Raw genomic sequence first — 17,227 nt, 5'->3', positions numbered from 1 at the left:
CTATTTGATGAAGATGATCAGTACTGTTATCTATTACTCTTATATCTTTTTGGGGGGTTTCTTCTTTACTTGTTTGCTTACATATTATGGTGATAACCCTAGGAAGCACGTATCATGAAATAATTAGTTTCCCATGGCACCCACCTTTGCCATTTTTAGGCCAAAAAACAGTGAGCAAAATTCACCCTTTTTAATTTTTCTGGTGGAGAGTACTCTGAAAGGGGCACAGTCCTTTCTGGTATGACTCCATGCTTTGTACTCAACAAACATCAAGGCTTGAAACCAAGTCATTTCAATATTACTGCTAGGGGGATCACTGAGCATCTCAGTTCCCCTTTAATCATCTTTCTTAGCAAATTCCAAATTCCCAGATGTCTCTTGGTCTCAGATTTTTAAGGAATTTTAACCTGAGGTTAGTTATGTTTCACCCTCCCAAGAAAAGAAACATAATTTGATTTTTGAATGCATATAAGTCTGTGCTCATGCCATGTTGCCAATGGTTTTAAAAGAAAAAGTTTTTCACCACAAGAAAAGAGAAAGGTAGAAAAAGGATTTGATAATGATTTTGTAATTATAATAACCAAAAAAAAAAGAGAAAAAATTAAACTAAACCTAACAGAAGTACTTATTTGTTGCTTTGTGGACTAAAAAATGATTATGTAATTATATGAAATCTGACCAAACAAAAAAAAAAGGTACTGACTTTTTTTTGTTGTTGCTGTTGTTGTTGTTGTTTGTACAGCAATACGAACTGAGAGTTAGAGAAAGAGAAAAGAAAAAACGCCAAAATCCCACTCAAAACCATGCAAAGAGATATTCTCCAATTTTCTTAGCAAATTCCTAAAGTAAGACCAAAACCCACCACACAGAGAGAGTCAAAAGTATGAAAACGAAGGGAAAAAACAAACTAAATCCTCTCCATCAGAAGACTTTTTTCCCCCCCACGCTTTTAAGCTTTTGTTTTTGGTATTTTTTGGGCACATTTTTGTTAGTATTTTGATGATAATAATGATGTCATTGTTCATATATTTAAATACCCTTTTCTCTTTGGGGTGTTTCTAGTTCTATGAGAGAATGGAATCTGAGTTTTGGATCTGCTTTTGCAATAACCAAGGCTGGTTACTAACATGGAATAAAGTCATCTATCAATAAAGCAAATCTCTCTCTCTCTCTCTCTGTTCGAGAGCAATAGTTTTTTTCTTTGTTGTTGCTTGGTCGGCTGATGGGATGGTAACTAATGAGATAGGGATCCAAAATTGTCTATGGAAATTGGCAATTGGGTTTCCAAAAGGAGAAGAGAAATGGAAGAAGAAGGCGAAGGAGAAGAAGAAGCTCGGAATTCCAAGCAAAGGGTACTTGGTTTTGCTTGGAAAATTATTGTATCGGATGCCCACAATGGGAAATGTTTACAGGCGTGAGATGTTCTCTCTGTTCCCATGGCAGCTTTCACTTTTTGAAACGTCCTTGTTCTACTTCTTTCTCTTTCTTTTCTTTCTTTCTCTGAGATTCCAATCTATGCCTTCTTCTTCGTGTCTTCAGTCCCTCACGTTCTTCCACATGTGCTCAATCATAGAATTGTTAGATTCTTGTCATCACTTCTGGCAAAAACTTCCTTCCATGATCGTTTCTCTTTCTTTTCTAATAATTTCTTTGGTATAAAAATCTTTTATATATATATATATATAGATAATACNTTTTATATATATATATATATATATATATATATATTAATGAACTTTGCCTTTTCACATCAAGAGACAGGAGTACAAAGAGTGTTTGACCTCAACTTTACTTTCAATATTTGCTTGAATTTGGAGGGACTAAGAAATGAGAAAAACAATCTAATATATTCCCATAGCTTTTGTTAAAAATAGGAGTAAAAATGAGGAAAATAGTAGCAGGGAATTCAAATCAAGTAGGTGGGAAATGGCACAACGAGAAAAGGGGAAAAAGTTGGCAATAATTAATGCAGTCCAAAGAGTACATCAGTATCTTACAAATTCAAACTAGCTGAACTAGGCTCTCCTCACCTCATGGGGTTGAATTCTCCATTGTTATAACCTGGAAATATCAAAAAATTAAAAAGATTTTGAACTAATTTCTCTTATTAATTAATTATCGATGTCTAAATTATTGAAAACTCGTAAATATTCATGAACTTATTACTGTCAATCTGTCTGACTGTCGAGCAAAGTAACATTACCCCGTACAATATATAATATGAAATAATATCTCAGTGCATGCAAATGAGTTAATATTTAAAGTTGCAATGAGGGTGGGAACGTTGCATCATGCACTTCAACTTCATTCGATCCCACCTTGGACATGCAATCAATCATATATATATTATTGGAAGCTTGCGCAATCAAGCACTAACTCTTGTTTTGCAATCCATTGATTTGGTTTCATTATTTATTATTATACAAAGTCTGGAGGATAATTACAAAGAATGGTCATAAAAGTGAGATCCTATTGAGTTAGATTGTCAAGTTTTTGACTAAAATAGTTAACCTAGTAAGCTCCCCCCCTATGCACTTCATCAATGCTATATCTTGATTGAACCAAAAAGAGGATGATTTTGGATGTTTCTTCCAGGGAAAAAAAAAACCATCTATATTTGACTGGGAAAGGAATATTTGTGTTAAGCTTAAGCTCATACTCAAAAGTGGAAATCGATTAAATGAAGCATTATAATGTGCTTTTTACATTAATTTTTTTTATTTTTTTTATTTTATTTTTTGATGTTGATGATGTGATGGAGCTTTTAATTATCAGCTTATTATAGAGGAAAAAATAAATAAAAATATATTCAGGTTATTGGAATGTGATGTCATACATAAAGGTAATTAGAAAGGCTTCTTGGCTTTTCTATCCATGGGAGTTGGAATGCCTGGGACATCATTTAATATATATATAATTTAATTTTAGAAATTTTAATTTGAATTAATATTATGTTTACAATGTATCAAAAAAGCATTAAAATTAAATATCAGAGCTTTTTGTTTCTTCCCTTTATTGTTAAAAGAAAAACAATTAATCCTTTTGTCTACCCCAAAATTGAATTCTTTTTGGACAAACTTGTTAGTATGTAACTTAGCAACAACAGCAAACCCTTTTTGAGAAACCAATTTTAAAAAGGAGCTTAGCAATGGAAAAAGGGCGGTGGGCAATTTTCTATCTTATTGCTAGCTTTTGCTTTTTGCGATGAAATTGATTTTGTCCTTATTATATAAGCACTATGAAGCCATTACCCCCTTATTGTGGCCAAGGGTTTGAGCTTAAAGCTTCTAAAGAAACACCAACCACAGATAACTTCTAAAAAGATACTTCATCCTTAAGTAAATTTTCTTGCCTTTACCAAAGGCTCTCCTCTCAATATAAATTCTCAGTATACAGCATTGATGCTATGCTACTAAGCAAAACAAATCAAAATGAATAGAATATGTATTATCCTAGGCTATTAGCTGATAATCTTTGACTGAAAGATTTGGGCCAATGGACAGCTAAATTTGTGGCTCTCTTGCTCTCTCAAAGTGGAGTTAAAAGGCAAATGGATCATGAGAAAAAATTTCTGGTCCCCAAAAGTACAAGAAGCTTTAAAAAACAAATATGGGAATGTGTAGAGATATAAGAGGGCCATGCAGAGTCCTACCCCCTGCAGCAATATTTAATCTATAAAAATAAAAACCCAAATTAAAATTTGTGATGATATATAACATCATGGTCCTACTTAATCATTTGCTTTTTCAAAAATTGAGTCATGTCTTCACTTTAGTCTAAAAAGTTGATTAGATCAGCCTTTAAATTTTGTGCAAGGGATTTGAAACATAATTATTTTGTCCTAGTAAATCTACCCAAAGAGATTGATTAATTTTGATTAATAATTTTTTGAGTTAATATATATATATATATATTATAGCTAAGATCAAAAAGTTTTGTTCACTACTTCCTTTTACTTATCGGTTAAGAGTTTGGGACACATTTAACAATGGTGGATGGTACAACATTGGCTCCTAATATATTTGCTTATTCTAGCAATGAGGTTATGGAAATGAACAAAATTTTTTACTTTCTTTCCTTTTCTTTTCTTCCCCCCTTTCCCCACTCAATTCTTAGTTCAATAGTAGACTCAATCGCTATTCGAACACTCAACTCAATAGTAAATTATAAAAAATTATTTTTTCAAAACATTTTTTATAAATATAAATTTTAATTATTTTATTTAAAAAATCCAAAACTTAATTTTTAAACACAAAATATATCTAATTATTATCGAATCAAATACTTGAATAATCTAAGTGCTTAATGGTTGCACTTTGTTCCCTGTATATTGCCAACAAGCTAACTCAAAGGAGCAGCTAATAAAATACAATAAAAAATTGGGAGAGTGTATTCTTTTTCCCACCTAGAATTATTGGGTCAACGAAACCGGGCAAGGTGTGAGCCCACATCAAACAAAGTATATCTACCATATGAAGGGCTAATTGGGCTAATTGACCCAGTTGGAACATTGAGCTATGTAAGGGCTATTGCTAGTTTACTATAACAGCATGGCTAGCAATAGGGCTAGATTAAGTGGAATATTATAAGCTTAGCATTCAGATTTCAGACCCTAGTAACCTTGGCCGGCCATATACGGCAGCTTCTTAGTTCTTACCAACATAGTAGAAATTTTGTTTCAAGTCATTATGATATTTTTTAGTTACATTATTTTAACTTTATATATAGCTGCAATTTTTTATTTTCTGATAAAAAAAAAGGGTTTTACGTTACTAATAAATTGTTCATACTAAAATTTTGCAAAAATCCAAATATGATTTTTGTGTATTTGTAGTTATATATTTTGTTAAGGGTAAAATGTTAACTAGGGTTGAAATTTAAGGAAAATAAATATAATTAATGCATCGTCTCCTCTTAAATTAATGAAAATAGTGTATTAAATGTAAAATTCTTTTTTAAAAATAATATTTTTAATTATTCTTAACTTATAGCATCCGGCAATAGGATCCTAAACACATATTCAACATCTTAAGCAATCCCACCCTATGCATCAGAGAACCTACAAAAGCAAAAGGCTACCTTTTAGACAGTAGACAATCATTGAAGTTGTTTGACAAAAACGCATGAAATTGTTTCGAGAAGATCTATCCTCCATTTTTCTTTTTGAAAAATCAAATTGACTTTTTATTTCAGAGGTAAGTTCACTCCTAATATACAATGATGTGATTTCCTCACCATCAGAGCTATTGAGGAAGTTTTACTTGTAGGAGAATCAATGAAAACATGTGGCTGTATATTATGTACTCCAAGAGTGGATGAGTCCACTGGTTTTCTTGTTTTCTATTCTTCAATGTCTTCAAATTCTTCATGAGAAGCCTCATGAATGCTGCTAAGACAAGTATCTGCTGAAGCATTAACCACTTCATCTGGATATGTTCCCCAGACAGTTTCACAAGTATCATTGACTTCATCATATTCGTCCGAGTTATCACAATCATCTTTGTATTCAAACTCATCTTGTTCAGTATAGCAGGGAAGCTCATCCATTGAGCAAGCTTGAACTTTCATCTGCTCTGGCAAGCTTGGGCAACAAGCAGAATCCTTTCTGTATTTGGTTGAGAAATAGTCTACTGTGATGTTCAAGTTCTGCCCGGCAGGGAGGGTGAGCATCGTATATGCAAGCTTGATCTTATTGGCGACTTCAGATAAGGATTTAAAAGTTGCAGCTGCTTCCCTCACAGCAACTGATTCTTGAGGGTGCGGCCAGGCCCACTCAAACTGAAGAGCAGAAACATTTGTTGGAAAGCCATAAATGCATATAACCATCTCCCAGGGGTGTTTGCCCTTGGTCCTCCAAGCACCACTTCCTATTTCACCATTATGCTGCCTTATTCGACGCCTTGGGTTCACAGTAACTCCGATATAGGTGTGGCCTTTATGGCGAGGGGAGAGAGAGGTTAAAAGATAGCAAGCGAAGAACCCTTCTCCTTGTTTGCCCTTGTCATCATCTCCAGACTCTCAAAGTTCCTCTGCTTTTCCTCCTTGAAGATCTCTTGACTTCCGCCGCTGCCTGAAATAGTTGATGAGGGATTCGGAGTCTGCTGCTTTCCGCTTTCTCTCTCACGCTCCCTCACCATTTGGGGCGGTTTTCCCCTTCCTCATCTCTCCCGGACTCGCAGTCTCACAGCCCACGGACAATCAAGATCTATCCTCCATTAATAGTACATAATTTTTCTTCTTTATATCTTTTCAAGTAACATCGTAAGAACATCGATGAATTCAGGATTTTACATCAAGAGTAATTAAAGGATCATCATCATCATTTCCTCGTCTTTAGATTCTCAATAACCAAAGCAGAGGACAATATTAAATGCTTTTCAATTTATTTCTAGGCTTTGTTTTTGTCTACATATAGTCCAATATATAAAACAAGAGAATGCCAATCCCTCAAATTGACACCCTCAATCGTACTCGTTAGCACATTGAAATGGAGACGAGAATTTCCCAGTAAACACTCTCTAAGCCCCTGATATATAGCTACTCCAGCAAATGGAGAGAGCAAATTGCAACGGTAAGGGCAATTGGAACATCAACGAAGTTAAAAGATGGCACCTCCACCTCCTTCAACAACTCCCCGAGTAATTACTCTGGTTTTGAAGGTCTTCATGTTTGCTCTTCTCTTAGCATCGCTCATCGTACTCGTCACCGACACCACAACCGTGCCATTAGACGTAATCTTTGAGTTGAAAGTTCATTTCGATGATGTCTATGCTTACCGGTGAGTCCTGTTTACATCCATTGTTAAAACATGAAGAAGCTAATCAAAGTTATCCATGGTTTTCCTAAAGCAACTCTATAAGTGGTTCATGTTGTTCGTTATTGATCTCATATCTTTCTTCTATTTTTATATTCATGTTTAGAGATCTTGTTACTCTTCGTATAATTAAAGAAAAAAATTAGCTGGATTGTCGAGCATAGAAAGAGTCTATGTACTTGGATTCGTAAAATCGAAATACTCAAACGAATTTATGTAAACACTTTAAAAAAGTACACCCAAAGATTAGAATTCAAGATTATAATTCAAAAATCTCGAATTTAAATAATCATCCCCTTGAAAAATTAGTTTCAAAATTTCTGAAATTTATTAATCAGTTCCCTATCTATATCCATTGCAGATACGTGCTTGCTTCAATCATCATTGGACTCGTATACTCACTCTTGCAAACCGCTTTCTCTTTGTACCATCTTGCCACTGGAAATCGATTGATAAGTGGAGATGGCGGCTTTGTTTTTGATTTCTATGGTGACAAGGTACAGTCCAGACTCCAGACTAGGCTTCAAACACATTGCTTTCTGTCTCTTTTCAGTTGTCATGGCGATTAAATTTCTGTTAGTCTTAATCATCCCATAATATCATACAGCTGCCTTAATATTCTATATTCAGGTTAGATGGAGACAGGGCCTGCCAATTCCCAGCCACATCTTGTCCTCTTTTCTATTTTCTTATATTAATTAATTAAAGGTCTGGGTAATCCATTGACTACAAAGGTATCAGGTCTGTGAGATTGTAACCTGAAACAAAGGTATCGGGATTCAGGATTCTTTTTCCACACCATTGAAGTAATACATGAATTACAAATGTTGGGCAGGTTCTATCTTATGTGATGGCTACCAGTTGTGCTGCGGGTTTTGGTGCAACCAAAGATCTAAAGGCATTGGCTGATGCAAGGAAGCTTGATTTCGATGACTATTTTGATAAAGCATACGCTTCTGCTATCTTGCTCCTCCTGGCCTTTCTCTGTGCTGCCGTTTTATCTGTTTTCTCATCGTATGCTCTCCCGAAAATGATTAATGAAAGCGGATGACGATAGTTTTGTTTCATATTATATCTTTGGTAGAGCTGCAAACAAGTCCAAAAATAAAAAGAAAAAGAAAAATCTTTATATTTTAATTGAATTAAATGCCTACACCATCTGCCTTAAGTCACAGAACTTGGAACATGTGCCAACATTTATAGTTTAGTCTCGAGAGGCATTTAAATAGAAACAACTCAAACTGAACAGAAAACAAAGACATTGGACGTCAATGACCAAATCTAGCAGCAAACAAGCTTTGAGAAAAATGAAATTGATCAATGACGACGATGAGGGCGAGTGACATTGTTCCGCAAAGGAAGGAGTCCATTCCTCTGAGCCCGAGGATTGGCATTTTTCAGCATCTGGTCTTTCCAACAACCCGCATGATAACTGTAGTGCTCATTGGCAGAGAAATAGGACCAACCAGAATTGGTTTTTGGACACATTGGGTATAAACATCTAGGCTGATACTCATTTTTAAGTGTCATGTTCATCCCATTACTTGCAGTTATGGTCCTTGGGAGCCTTGCACAGGATAGGTGTAAATTCCTATTGCTGTGATTGCAGCGGTAGTAATTTGGCCCGTATACAATCTTCCGGCAGGCATTGCATGTTGGCCTTTGTGAAGGCATTGATTTGGAAAAGATGAAGTTACAGTTGATTAAAAATGGGTGCGAGGTGATAGGAGTGAAAATGCCGCAGCATTCTTCGTGGAGATTGAAACAGCAGCCCCGGTGGGGACATGAAAACCGGGGTCCCAACCCTGAAGCTCCGCATCCATTGCATATGTAAAAGGAATCAGACTGGACCAAATGAAGATCATGCTGCTGGTGACTAGAATGATTTATCGCTTTAATTCTGATCATGTCGCTTGAAGGATTTAAACTAAGAGCTCCTGCAAAACATTCAGGCCTTTTAGGCTGGCACATAGTCATGTTAGTTTTTGTTACTAAACTTGATTAATTCAATCAAACTTGTTAGGATAAACTCCACTAATATTTCTCTTGCAGTTTCAATTTGTCACACATTGCAAAGAAACTGGGAGGAAAGCAAGACACAAGCAAAGGCAGAGAGAACAAAAGCTTGAACCAGGCTGCAGAATAAGGCCATCAACCACTGGAAGATCACCACATAGAAAAAATGATTTCCAGCTACTAAAGCCAGAGAACCAAAATATATAGACGAAGAGAACCGTTCGCAGAAATTATATATGGAAGTAAGGTGAACCAATTAACATCTCAAATTAAAAGCTGAACACAAACAATCAAACTCAAGAACCAAAAGGCAATCCTCTTCAAGAACCAAGGCATTGAAAACCCATGGAGTTCCATAAATGGAGCAATGGTGATGATGAAGAAATGTAATCGAAGCATAATTCTAGCAAGTTGTACATATTCAGCATGGTAAAAACAAAAGCAAATCAAACATTGAGTGCAAACCTATTATAAGCAGATCAGAAACCAGGGAAGCAGATCTTGGAATTTCTCGATTCTGATATACCTAGGCTTCGGATCACGGCAAGTGCAGATTTAAGGAGTTCAAACACAATTCTAACCAAGCCAACTATAAAATACTAGTAAATGAAAGACTTCTTCGTCTTTATTACATTACTTTTGTAGTTAAATGGCCCACCAAGGTTTGATAGCATGCTAACATTGACTGAAATGTCTTCCATCTGAATGATTTCTTTTTGTTACTATTAATTAAGGAATAAAAAATGACTGGGGTTTCTCTTTCCCTTCTTCGTCTTTGTCTTTTCTTGGAGAATTCGATCCATCTATCTTTCCTCGCTGCCTCGTGTCCAATTTCATGGCAGGTTCCTACCATAGCATCATGTTTTCCCAAGTCTGCTTAGATTGACCTCATTTGGTCCTTTTTTATGCCTGTTTTTGTGAAACTTATCGATAGAAAATTGACTTGATATTTCACTTCCAATGGTTTTCCATTATCATGATCCAGACATGATAGCAATGTTTACTGACTACCATTACTTTAGGATATATAAATATAAACAAATAATAATATATATTTTTTGAAAAGTAAAGCTGGGAGGAAAGCAAGAGAGAAGCAAAGGCAGAGTAAACCAGAGAGAAGAAAAGCTTGAACCAGACTGCAGAATAAGGCCAACAACCACTCAAGACTACATAATAAAAAGATTCCAGCAGCCAGAACCACCGAAACCATAATATTCGAAGAGAACCATTGCCGAAAATAGCAAATCAAAGGTAAATCAACTCTCAAATTAACAATTAAAATGTTGAATTTAAATAAATAGTAACATAATATCTGAATATTTGATTCATTGGTTATTCTGTTTAAAAAATAGGGTTTAAATTCCCTTCTCCCGATTAAGAAAAAATTATTATTGAGTTCAATATTTATTTTCTGATGATTAAAGTAAAGAGAAGAACAATATGATTTAATTAATCTTAAATTTCCAATTATGCTCAAGTGACATCTAGATTTTGGTAACATGATAATTGATTAGACTAGTATAAAAAATAAGACAGGAATTTTATTGATAAGCAAATTGACGTACACGAAGTCACTTTAACAAATTCTGGCTTATGCTCTCAACAATTCTTGAGAGAGAGTCCATTTCAACAAGGTATGAATATTTGGACTGGCAGTTGCCCTGATTTTCTTCCTCAAATTTGCACAACACTGCAATGGCTCGGCATCATATCATTTTTGTTGTATCTTTGTGTACATAAACATATGCAAAAATGTGTATTCTGCTCCTTCCTAAGATTATCACAAGTGTGTACAGTCTTTGGATCATAATAATAAACATTAATCCAGTTCTCAAAAAATTCACTAATTACAGAAATCAAATCACTTGGATCTCCAGTCGTAGCTAAGTTCGCAAAAGCCCATGTAAGGAATCCAATTCTTTTAATTATGTCCCTCCTTCGCATTGGTCTGGAAGACTGCAAAAGAAAACAAAAAATCCTCAATTAAGGGCTTAAATTGGATGATTTATTGTTTATTTTCACTTTCACTTGGCGGATTCAAGATTTTACATTAAAAGTGACTAAATGATAATGTACAATATTTATAATAATACTAAAATTAAAAATTAAAAAATTGAGAGATGACGACTGTCATCACCTGTCACTACCTTGATTTCACCATTATTATGCGTGGATGTTAGTTGATGGAACTTTTGTCCTAACATAAGTAACATGTCCAATATTTAGGGTTCTATTAAATCATCTTTGAGTATCTGTAACATGTTCAATATTTAGTTTTGTTGATGGAAATACATGTTGCATGGTTTTAAGGAATAACTATTGATGAAGAAAGGGTCGTAAGATAATAGGATATTGATCAAGAAAATGCCTCATCTTGTGATCTCTGCTTCGGAATTGCATCTTCAAGTACTGTATATCGCCAATTAATCTCATGCTGAAGTTTTTTACAGACTTCGGAAGTATCCCAATTGAACTGTCTGATGGCAGCAACTGAAAGAGCAGAAAATAAAACCAAAAGGCTATTATCTAAAAGATCATATTGATATTATAAAAGATTTTGTTCATTATGAATGACAAAAGACATACATGCATGGAAGATTTGCAAGCATACACTATCTGTTTGATGCTAATGTTTGAAGAATCTTTATTTTGTGATTGATCAATGCCCAGTTTTTGTTCCAGGAAGCTTAAAGATATTATGTACATTACCTTCACATCCTTGGTCAAAGTCATGCATTGTAGAATTAATACATGATTTAGCAGAAGCTGCAAATTCTTCTCCAATCTTTTAGCACATCTTCCAGTCTAGACTCAAACCTTGCAAGTGCCTCCGATCGTAAACGGTCCAACATAACATAAGGCAAGCAGGATGAACAAACTGCACAATTTAGGAGTCCCGCAATCAGAGGAAGGGAGATGTCTGTAATGCAAAGAAAGCTGCAAGAAGCTTGCTCATTGCAACAGATATAATATAAATCATCTGCATCTTTTAGTAGATTTTTTTTTCTTAAACAAGAACATATAGTAGGTAAAAGGATTTGATTTTCATTTTTTTAATGACAAGCAGATATCAAAATATTAATTTGATCTATAGATATATTTTTTTTGGAAAATTATAAAAAAATTATTATATAAATTTATTAATATAATCAACTTGGTACAAAGAAATTAATATATGTACATATATTTTATTTGATCAACTTGTTACTAATCCGAATATAATCAACTTTCATTTCTAGTTTCAATTTTTTTCTTTGCCTTTTTTATTAATAAGTATTGACAAATTTAATTAGAAGTTTTTCTTATAATAATTTTTTTATAGTTAAATAAAAAAAAAATTTAAACTCATTTTTCATTAAGTTAAATACTCGAGTGCATAAATCATTTTTTTTTTTAAAGAAAAGATAGATTTGCTTTAAAACCTCAAAACGATTGATTAAAAGAAAAAAGAAGAACCAAGACTATGTCAAATATTGATAACATGTTTTTTTTTAAGTGGTGTTGGCATGAAAGAAAAAAAATATAATACTTTTAAAAAAATCCTAAACTATTTATATTGGATATCAAATTAAATAGCTCTTTATAATTAACGGTTTAATTAATTATAATTAGTCAAAACTCTATTTGTTATTTTTATATCCATATTGAAGTGGCACTAACGTGAAGGATAAAAAATGTTACATACTCATGTCATTATGTAGTATTAGTATGTCATGTTACCATCTATTATAATATGCTAACATATTATGTCAGCGTCATGTGGTACAAAATGATAAATGATATTTTGATTAAAGATAGTTAATCAATTATGAATCATAAAAATTTATTTGATTAAAAATATAATTATATGAACTTGATTAAATATAATAAAAAATAAAATTTATTTCAATTTTTATGAATAATTTAAGAGTTTCTATAAATATTATGAAAAAGAAAAGAATCGGAGAGAGGAAATTCTATTTGCTTTCAAATCAATTTTTTTTTTATTTGAAAGACATAATACTTGTATTAATGAATCAATGTTTTTACAGAAGACACATGAGATGGATATATGCTCAGCATAAGAGGATCTCCGCTTCCAACACCACTTCATTAGAGAGTACGCAACAAAGGTGAAAGGGCCAAACCATCAAAACTACATGAGAGTTACAACTACCTGTCAATAGAAGCTCACCGGTTCCAAAAATCAAAGCATTATTGGTACATTTGGTTCGCGAAATAAACAGGAATTGAATAGAATAATTATTATGGGGGAATAGAATGATGTGGGAATAAAATAGAATAAGTATTACGTAGTTTGGTATAATGAATGGAATAGAGTATGAATAATTATTATGACTTATTACAGTGTTTGGTTGATAATAATAACTTTGGAATAAGAAAGGAATAGAAAATAAAAAGATAAAAATACCATTTATTATATATAATTATTTATTTTTATTTTATTTTTTAAATGTTAATAATTTATAATTAATTAAAATATTAATAATTAATAATTTAAATATCAATATTTTAGTATAATTTAATTATTAATATTTTAATTAATAATATTTTATTTATAATTTAATATTATTATGATTAAAATAGGGTTAATTTTTATTTTTTATTTATGCTCATTAAAAGTTTAATATATTAATAATTTAATAAATAAAACATTAATAGTTTAAAATATTAATATTTTAATATTTTAATAATATTAAAATTATATATAAAAATTAATATTTTAAAATTTACAAATAATTTATTTTTTTTAATTCTATTTTTTTCCTTTTTCTTTTTTTCTTCTTCATGAGCTGATCGCCGAAAAGGCCACCGGTGTAATAAAACGTCGATCTGGGGTACCATGTGGTCGGATCTGACCACTACGGCTCCAGATCGGTGTTTTCCCACAGTTGGATCTGGTCGTGGAGTGCCAAATCCAACCGTGGGATCTAGTCGAGAAGCACCAGATCCGGTGCTTCCCACAGGCAGATCTGGCCGTTGAGTGTCAGATCTGGCTAGATCTCCCGTTTTAATATTTTTCGACCATATTCAGTCGTGAAACCTCTATCGTCGTTGTCGTCGTCATCGCTCCCACGAATGTTATCTCCGACGTTGGTGTCACTTAGAGAGAGAATGAGAGAGGAAAGAACATGAGAAGAGAGAGAAAGAAGAAGGGAAAATGAAAAGAAAAGAAAATATATATATATTTAAAATTATAATATTTTTAAAGTATAAAAGACATTTTAACCTTATCATAATTCAGAGCTATCCCCTAAACTATAGAATAGCAAAAATCATGAAAAAACTCGAGTATAACTATATCTGAATTTTACCTCATTTAAAAAAATAATTATTATTAAGTAATAGCTATTCTTTATGACGACGTTGTACCGAACGGAGGTAAAGCAAAAAACGTGAGAATAGACAGAGAATAGCTAAACTATTCCCTGTAGCGAAGTGCTATAGTAGTTCCTCTCAATCAGCCCACAGTAGAAACGACAATCAACAGCAACTCGATTCACCAGAAGGGAGAGTGGGCCATAGAAGCAATAATTAGGATTTTGAACAAAAGTGGGTAAACGATAATGATATTATATATTTTAAATTTTATATATAATAATAAAAAAATTAAAAAACGAAGATGCTTCCACCCTGCCATCGCCTTCCCTCCGCTACTGCATAGAAGAATCATTACTCTCATCAAGAGATAACAGTCATACTTAAAAAGGGATGCCATATCACCACCATGCTAGGACACAACAAGCAATCTTGATTGATAATTCTTCTGATCTGCAGCCAGCCAAGCCTTCCTTTCAATTATACAGGTGTACCATTATTTTGTATATTAATTGGTAGGATTTGATTTATGTGTTGAGAAGGTTCCTGTATGAATGGGCTCTTATTTTTCTTCTACTTGTTCCAATCCATTTCCATCCTTCGGCCCGTCTCCTTTTTCATTTCCAGAGCCCATGAACCCCATTTTCCTTTTATGCTTAATTTCTCCGCCTCAAACTACCATGCTGCCCTTGCCCATTCGAACTTTCCAAGCTCCCTCCAAAGTCGACACTTTGGCTTTTGCTGTCAGCTCAGTCTCTTCTAAAGCTGCCACGTGCTCTTTCCCGTCTTTTCTCATCAATCTGGATACAATCAGGACTTGTATGTCTTGACAAGTCAACTCCCAATCTTCTGGGCAGGAGAAGGAAACGTAGAGAGAAAGCCAGAGGAAAATAAGCATGCAGCTTCCATCTACGTACTTTCCATTCTTGTTTTAAACTATAAAATTTCCAGGTAGTTTGACGACAGAAAAATCGAACCCAAATTTATGTATGTAGGGTTCACACGTAAACTTGCAAGCTGAAAGTGTTCCCCCACCTAAGAAGTGCCCCTTGGCGTACCCTTTTCTGTCGTTTTGGTGTCCGATGATCAGATGGTTGTTCACATTGGCCTTCTCATGGCTGTGCTATGCTCCCCTACGTTTCATTAGGGAGCTTCCTCTTGGAAGTTGACTTTATGAGATGTCATCAGGGAGGTAACTTGTGATGACCGTCGTTATTTTTTAATTTTATTATTTTATTATATATATAAGAGTTAATATATTATTTTTATAATTTTTTTAACCATCTTTCATATAAAATCTTGAATTTGTCAGGAAATTATAGAAGTTATTTCTAGATTAATAGTTTCCTTGCTTAAGGATTATCTTTTGTATATGCTGTTGGGCAAGTTTACGATGTTGTTCTCGTCTGTAAAAGCATATTTACATGGTTGATTTTTTAGGGTGTCTTGAGTTTTAGGAAGGTGTCACCACCATGAATCTATAACAGGTTTCTAGAATAGTAGAGTCTTTCGGTATATTTGTAATTTGTAATTGGTGCCTTCCAATTCAATGAAACTTAACTTTCAAAAAGAAAATTATATACAATGTATAATTTTAAAAACAAAATTAGAAATTTTACAAATTTTAGTATGAAACTTCATCCAAAAAGTTTGAGTGATCAATTTAACAAGGATGCATGGCAATAATTTAATTATAAACACACAAATAGATACGTTTTCATTTGGAAAAAACACATAGGATTAGAAAAGCACTTGAACACTTGAAACCGAAGAGGTTCAATGACATAGTGCTTACGGGCCTAAATTAACACCATACAACAAAATCATAAAGGAATTTTAACAATTGCATACCATCACCAATTATCTGCTAAGAAAAAACAAATTAACATATCTTCACAGTTCGGATGAAACAATCAAAGCCTAGCCACTAAATGTTCATAGGCTGATAAACAAGTTAGCAATTAGAGACAATGGATCTCCAAATATAGCAGAAATGACCAGCTTGAGAAATATGATCAACCACTTGATACCCTTCGTTACTTTGGAGGTTTGCCCCCTACCTTGGAGGGCTACTTCTTTTGGAGCAAGCTTTTGCAAGGCAAGGGTTTTTGTATTCTCATCAGCAGCAGCAGCAACATCAAGTTGGAAATAACCCAATTTCCAATTCTCAAGCAAGGCTCCTCTCAAGCAGGCCACATGGTAACAGTACGCACCATCCGAAGAAACATAGGACCAACCCTGGACTTTGCCTGATGATCTTTTCCTGCTTTGGCATTTTAAGCATTTCGATTTGATCTCTTTGCGTAGGTAGATTTCCATGTCGAGACCCGGGAGGGAAAAGACCGGTGGAAGGTTTGCGCAGCAGGGATGTAAATCTTTATCCCCATGGGAGCACTGGTACAATAAGCCTTGTATCTCCAAGGCACAGGCGTCGCAGACTCGGGTGCCTCCCAGTGGATTTTCCTTGTGAAATTTGAAGTCGCAGGTCTCAAAAAATTTGTGAAATGTCTGAGGCCGACGAATCCCACACGTCTCATGGAGAATATAATCGCAGTCCTTGTTGGGACATTGGTAGCAAAATCCAAATCCTAGCTCCATGCATCCATCGCAATAGAAAGGAACTTTGCTGTTTTTCAACTCAAGCTGGTGTGGGTGACCATCGACCTTTAGTTTTAGCAACACTGGCATGTCTTCTGCAAAGATTTATATATCTGTATGAGCAGATCAAGAAAGCTGGATCGATATGAGTATTTTTCTTTGATATAATTGATAAACTGGAGTCTGATGATAATGGAGAAGAGCCTACATGAAAGTATTTATACACATTAACCTCGGCATAACCGCGTAAGCTTTGATCAGGGATCACAATCAATCCTCTTTCATATGTTATTTCTTCCCCAGTTCTGCGACTTTTCCTTCCTTCCTGCGTAGCCATAAATAACAAGAAATTTCCTGTTGTACTGTGTTCTGGTATTGTTATACCTTAGCTTAAGTTTTCGGAAGAATTGAAACGATTCTTCTAGCACTTTTCTAGCTTGATTTAATTGAGCTTTCCTTGCTTTGGCAGTTTGAATCCAA

At 34.0% G+C, this 17,227-nt stretch overlaps 3 protein-coding genes across 3 annotated transcripts; 1 reads left to right on the top strand and 2 right to left on the bottom strand.

The window, feature by feature from the left end:
- Positions 5,341-6,137, bottom strand: LOC18586108 (structure-specific endonuclease subunit SLX1). Its single transcript, XM_018128761.1, has 2 exons — positions 5,981-6,137; positions 5,341-5,933 (listed from the first exon to the last, which is right to left on the bottom strand). Exons 1-2 carry the CDS (start codon positions 6,135-6,137, stop codon positions 5,341-5,343), a joined length of 750 nt encoding a protein of 249 aa, XP_017984250.1.
- LOC18586107 (CASP-like protein 4D1) lies at positions 6,606-8,776 on the top strand. The gene is made up of 3 exons (XM_007009296.2): positions 6,606-6,778; positions 7,176-7,311; positions 7,650-8,776. The coding sequence occupies exons 1-3, from the start codon at positions 6,606-6,608 to the stop codon at positions 7,863-7,865; spliced, it is 525 nt and encodes a 174-aa protein (XP_007009358.2). The 3' UTR covers positions 7,866-8,776.
- Positions 16,085-16,837, bottom strand: LOC18586104. Its single transcript, XM_007009292.2, has one exon. The coding sequence runs from the start codon at positions 16,835-16,837 to the stop codon at positions 16,085-16,087; it is 753 nt and encodes a 250-aa protein (XP_007009354.2).

This window comes from Theobroma cacao, chromosome 10, assembly GCF_000208745.1.
Source record: "Theobroma cacao cultivar B97-61/B2 chromosome 10, Criollo_cocoa_genome_V2, whole genome shotgun sequence".
NCBI classification, from domain to species: Eukaryota; Viridiplantae; Streptophyta; class Magnoliopsida; order Malvales; family Malvaceae; genus Theobroma; species Theobroma cacao.
Note: the sequence above shows the minus strand (reverse complement) of the source record. Positions and strands in the feature narration are given on the sequence as shown.

Bases quoted from the DNA above. Each gene is read 5' to 3' on its own strand.
- LOC18586108 (XM_018128761.1), bottom strand. From the start codon at position 6,137: ATGGTGAGGGAGCGTGAGAGAGAAAGCGGAAAGCAGCAGACTCCGAAT. The intron at 5,934-5,980 runs GTTCTTCGCTTG...CTCGCCATAAAG, and splicing joins AAGGGCAAACAAGGAGAAGG to GCCACACCTATATCGGAGTT.
- LOC18586107 (XM_007009296.2), top strand. From the start codon at position 6,606: ATGGCACCTCCACCTCCTTCAACAACTCCCCGAGTAATTACTCTGGTT. The intron at 6,779-7,175 runs GTGAGTCCTGTT...TATCCATTGCAG, and splicing joins GATGATGTCTATGCTTACCG to ATACGTGCTTGCTTCAATCA. The intron at 7,312-7,649 runs GTACAGTCCAGA...AATGTTGGGCAG, and splicing joins TTGATTTCTATGGTGACAAG to GTTCTATCTTATGTGATGGC.
- LOC18586104 (XM_007009292.2), bottom strand. From the start codon at position 16,837: ATGCCAGTGTTGCTAAAACTAAAGGTCGATGGTCACCCACACCAGCTT.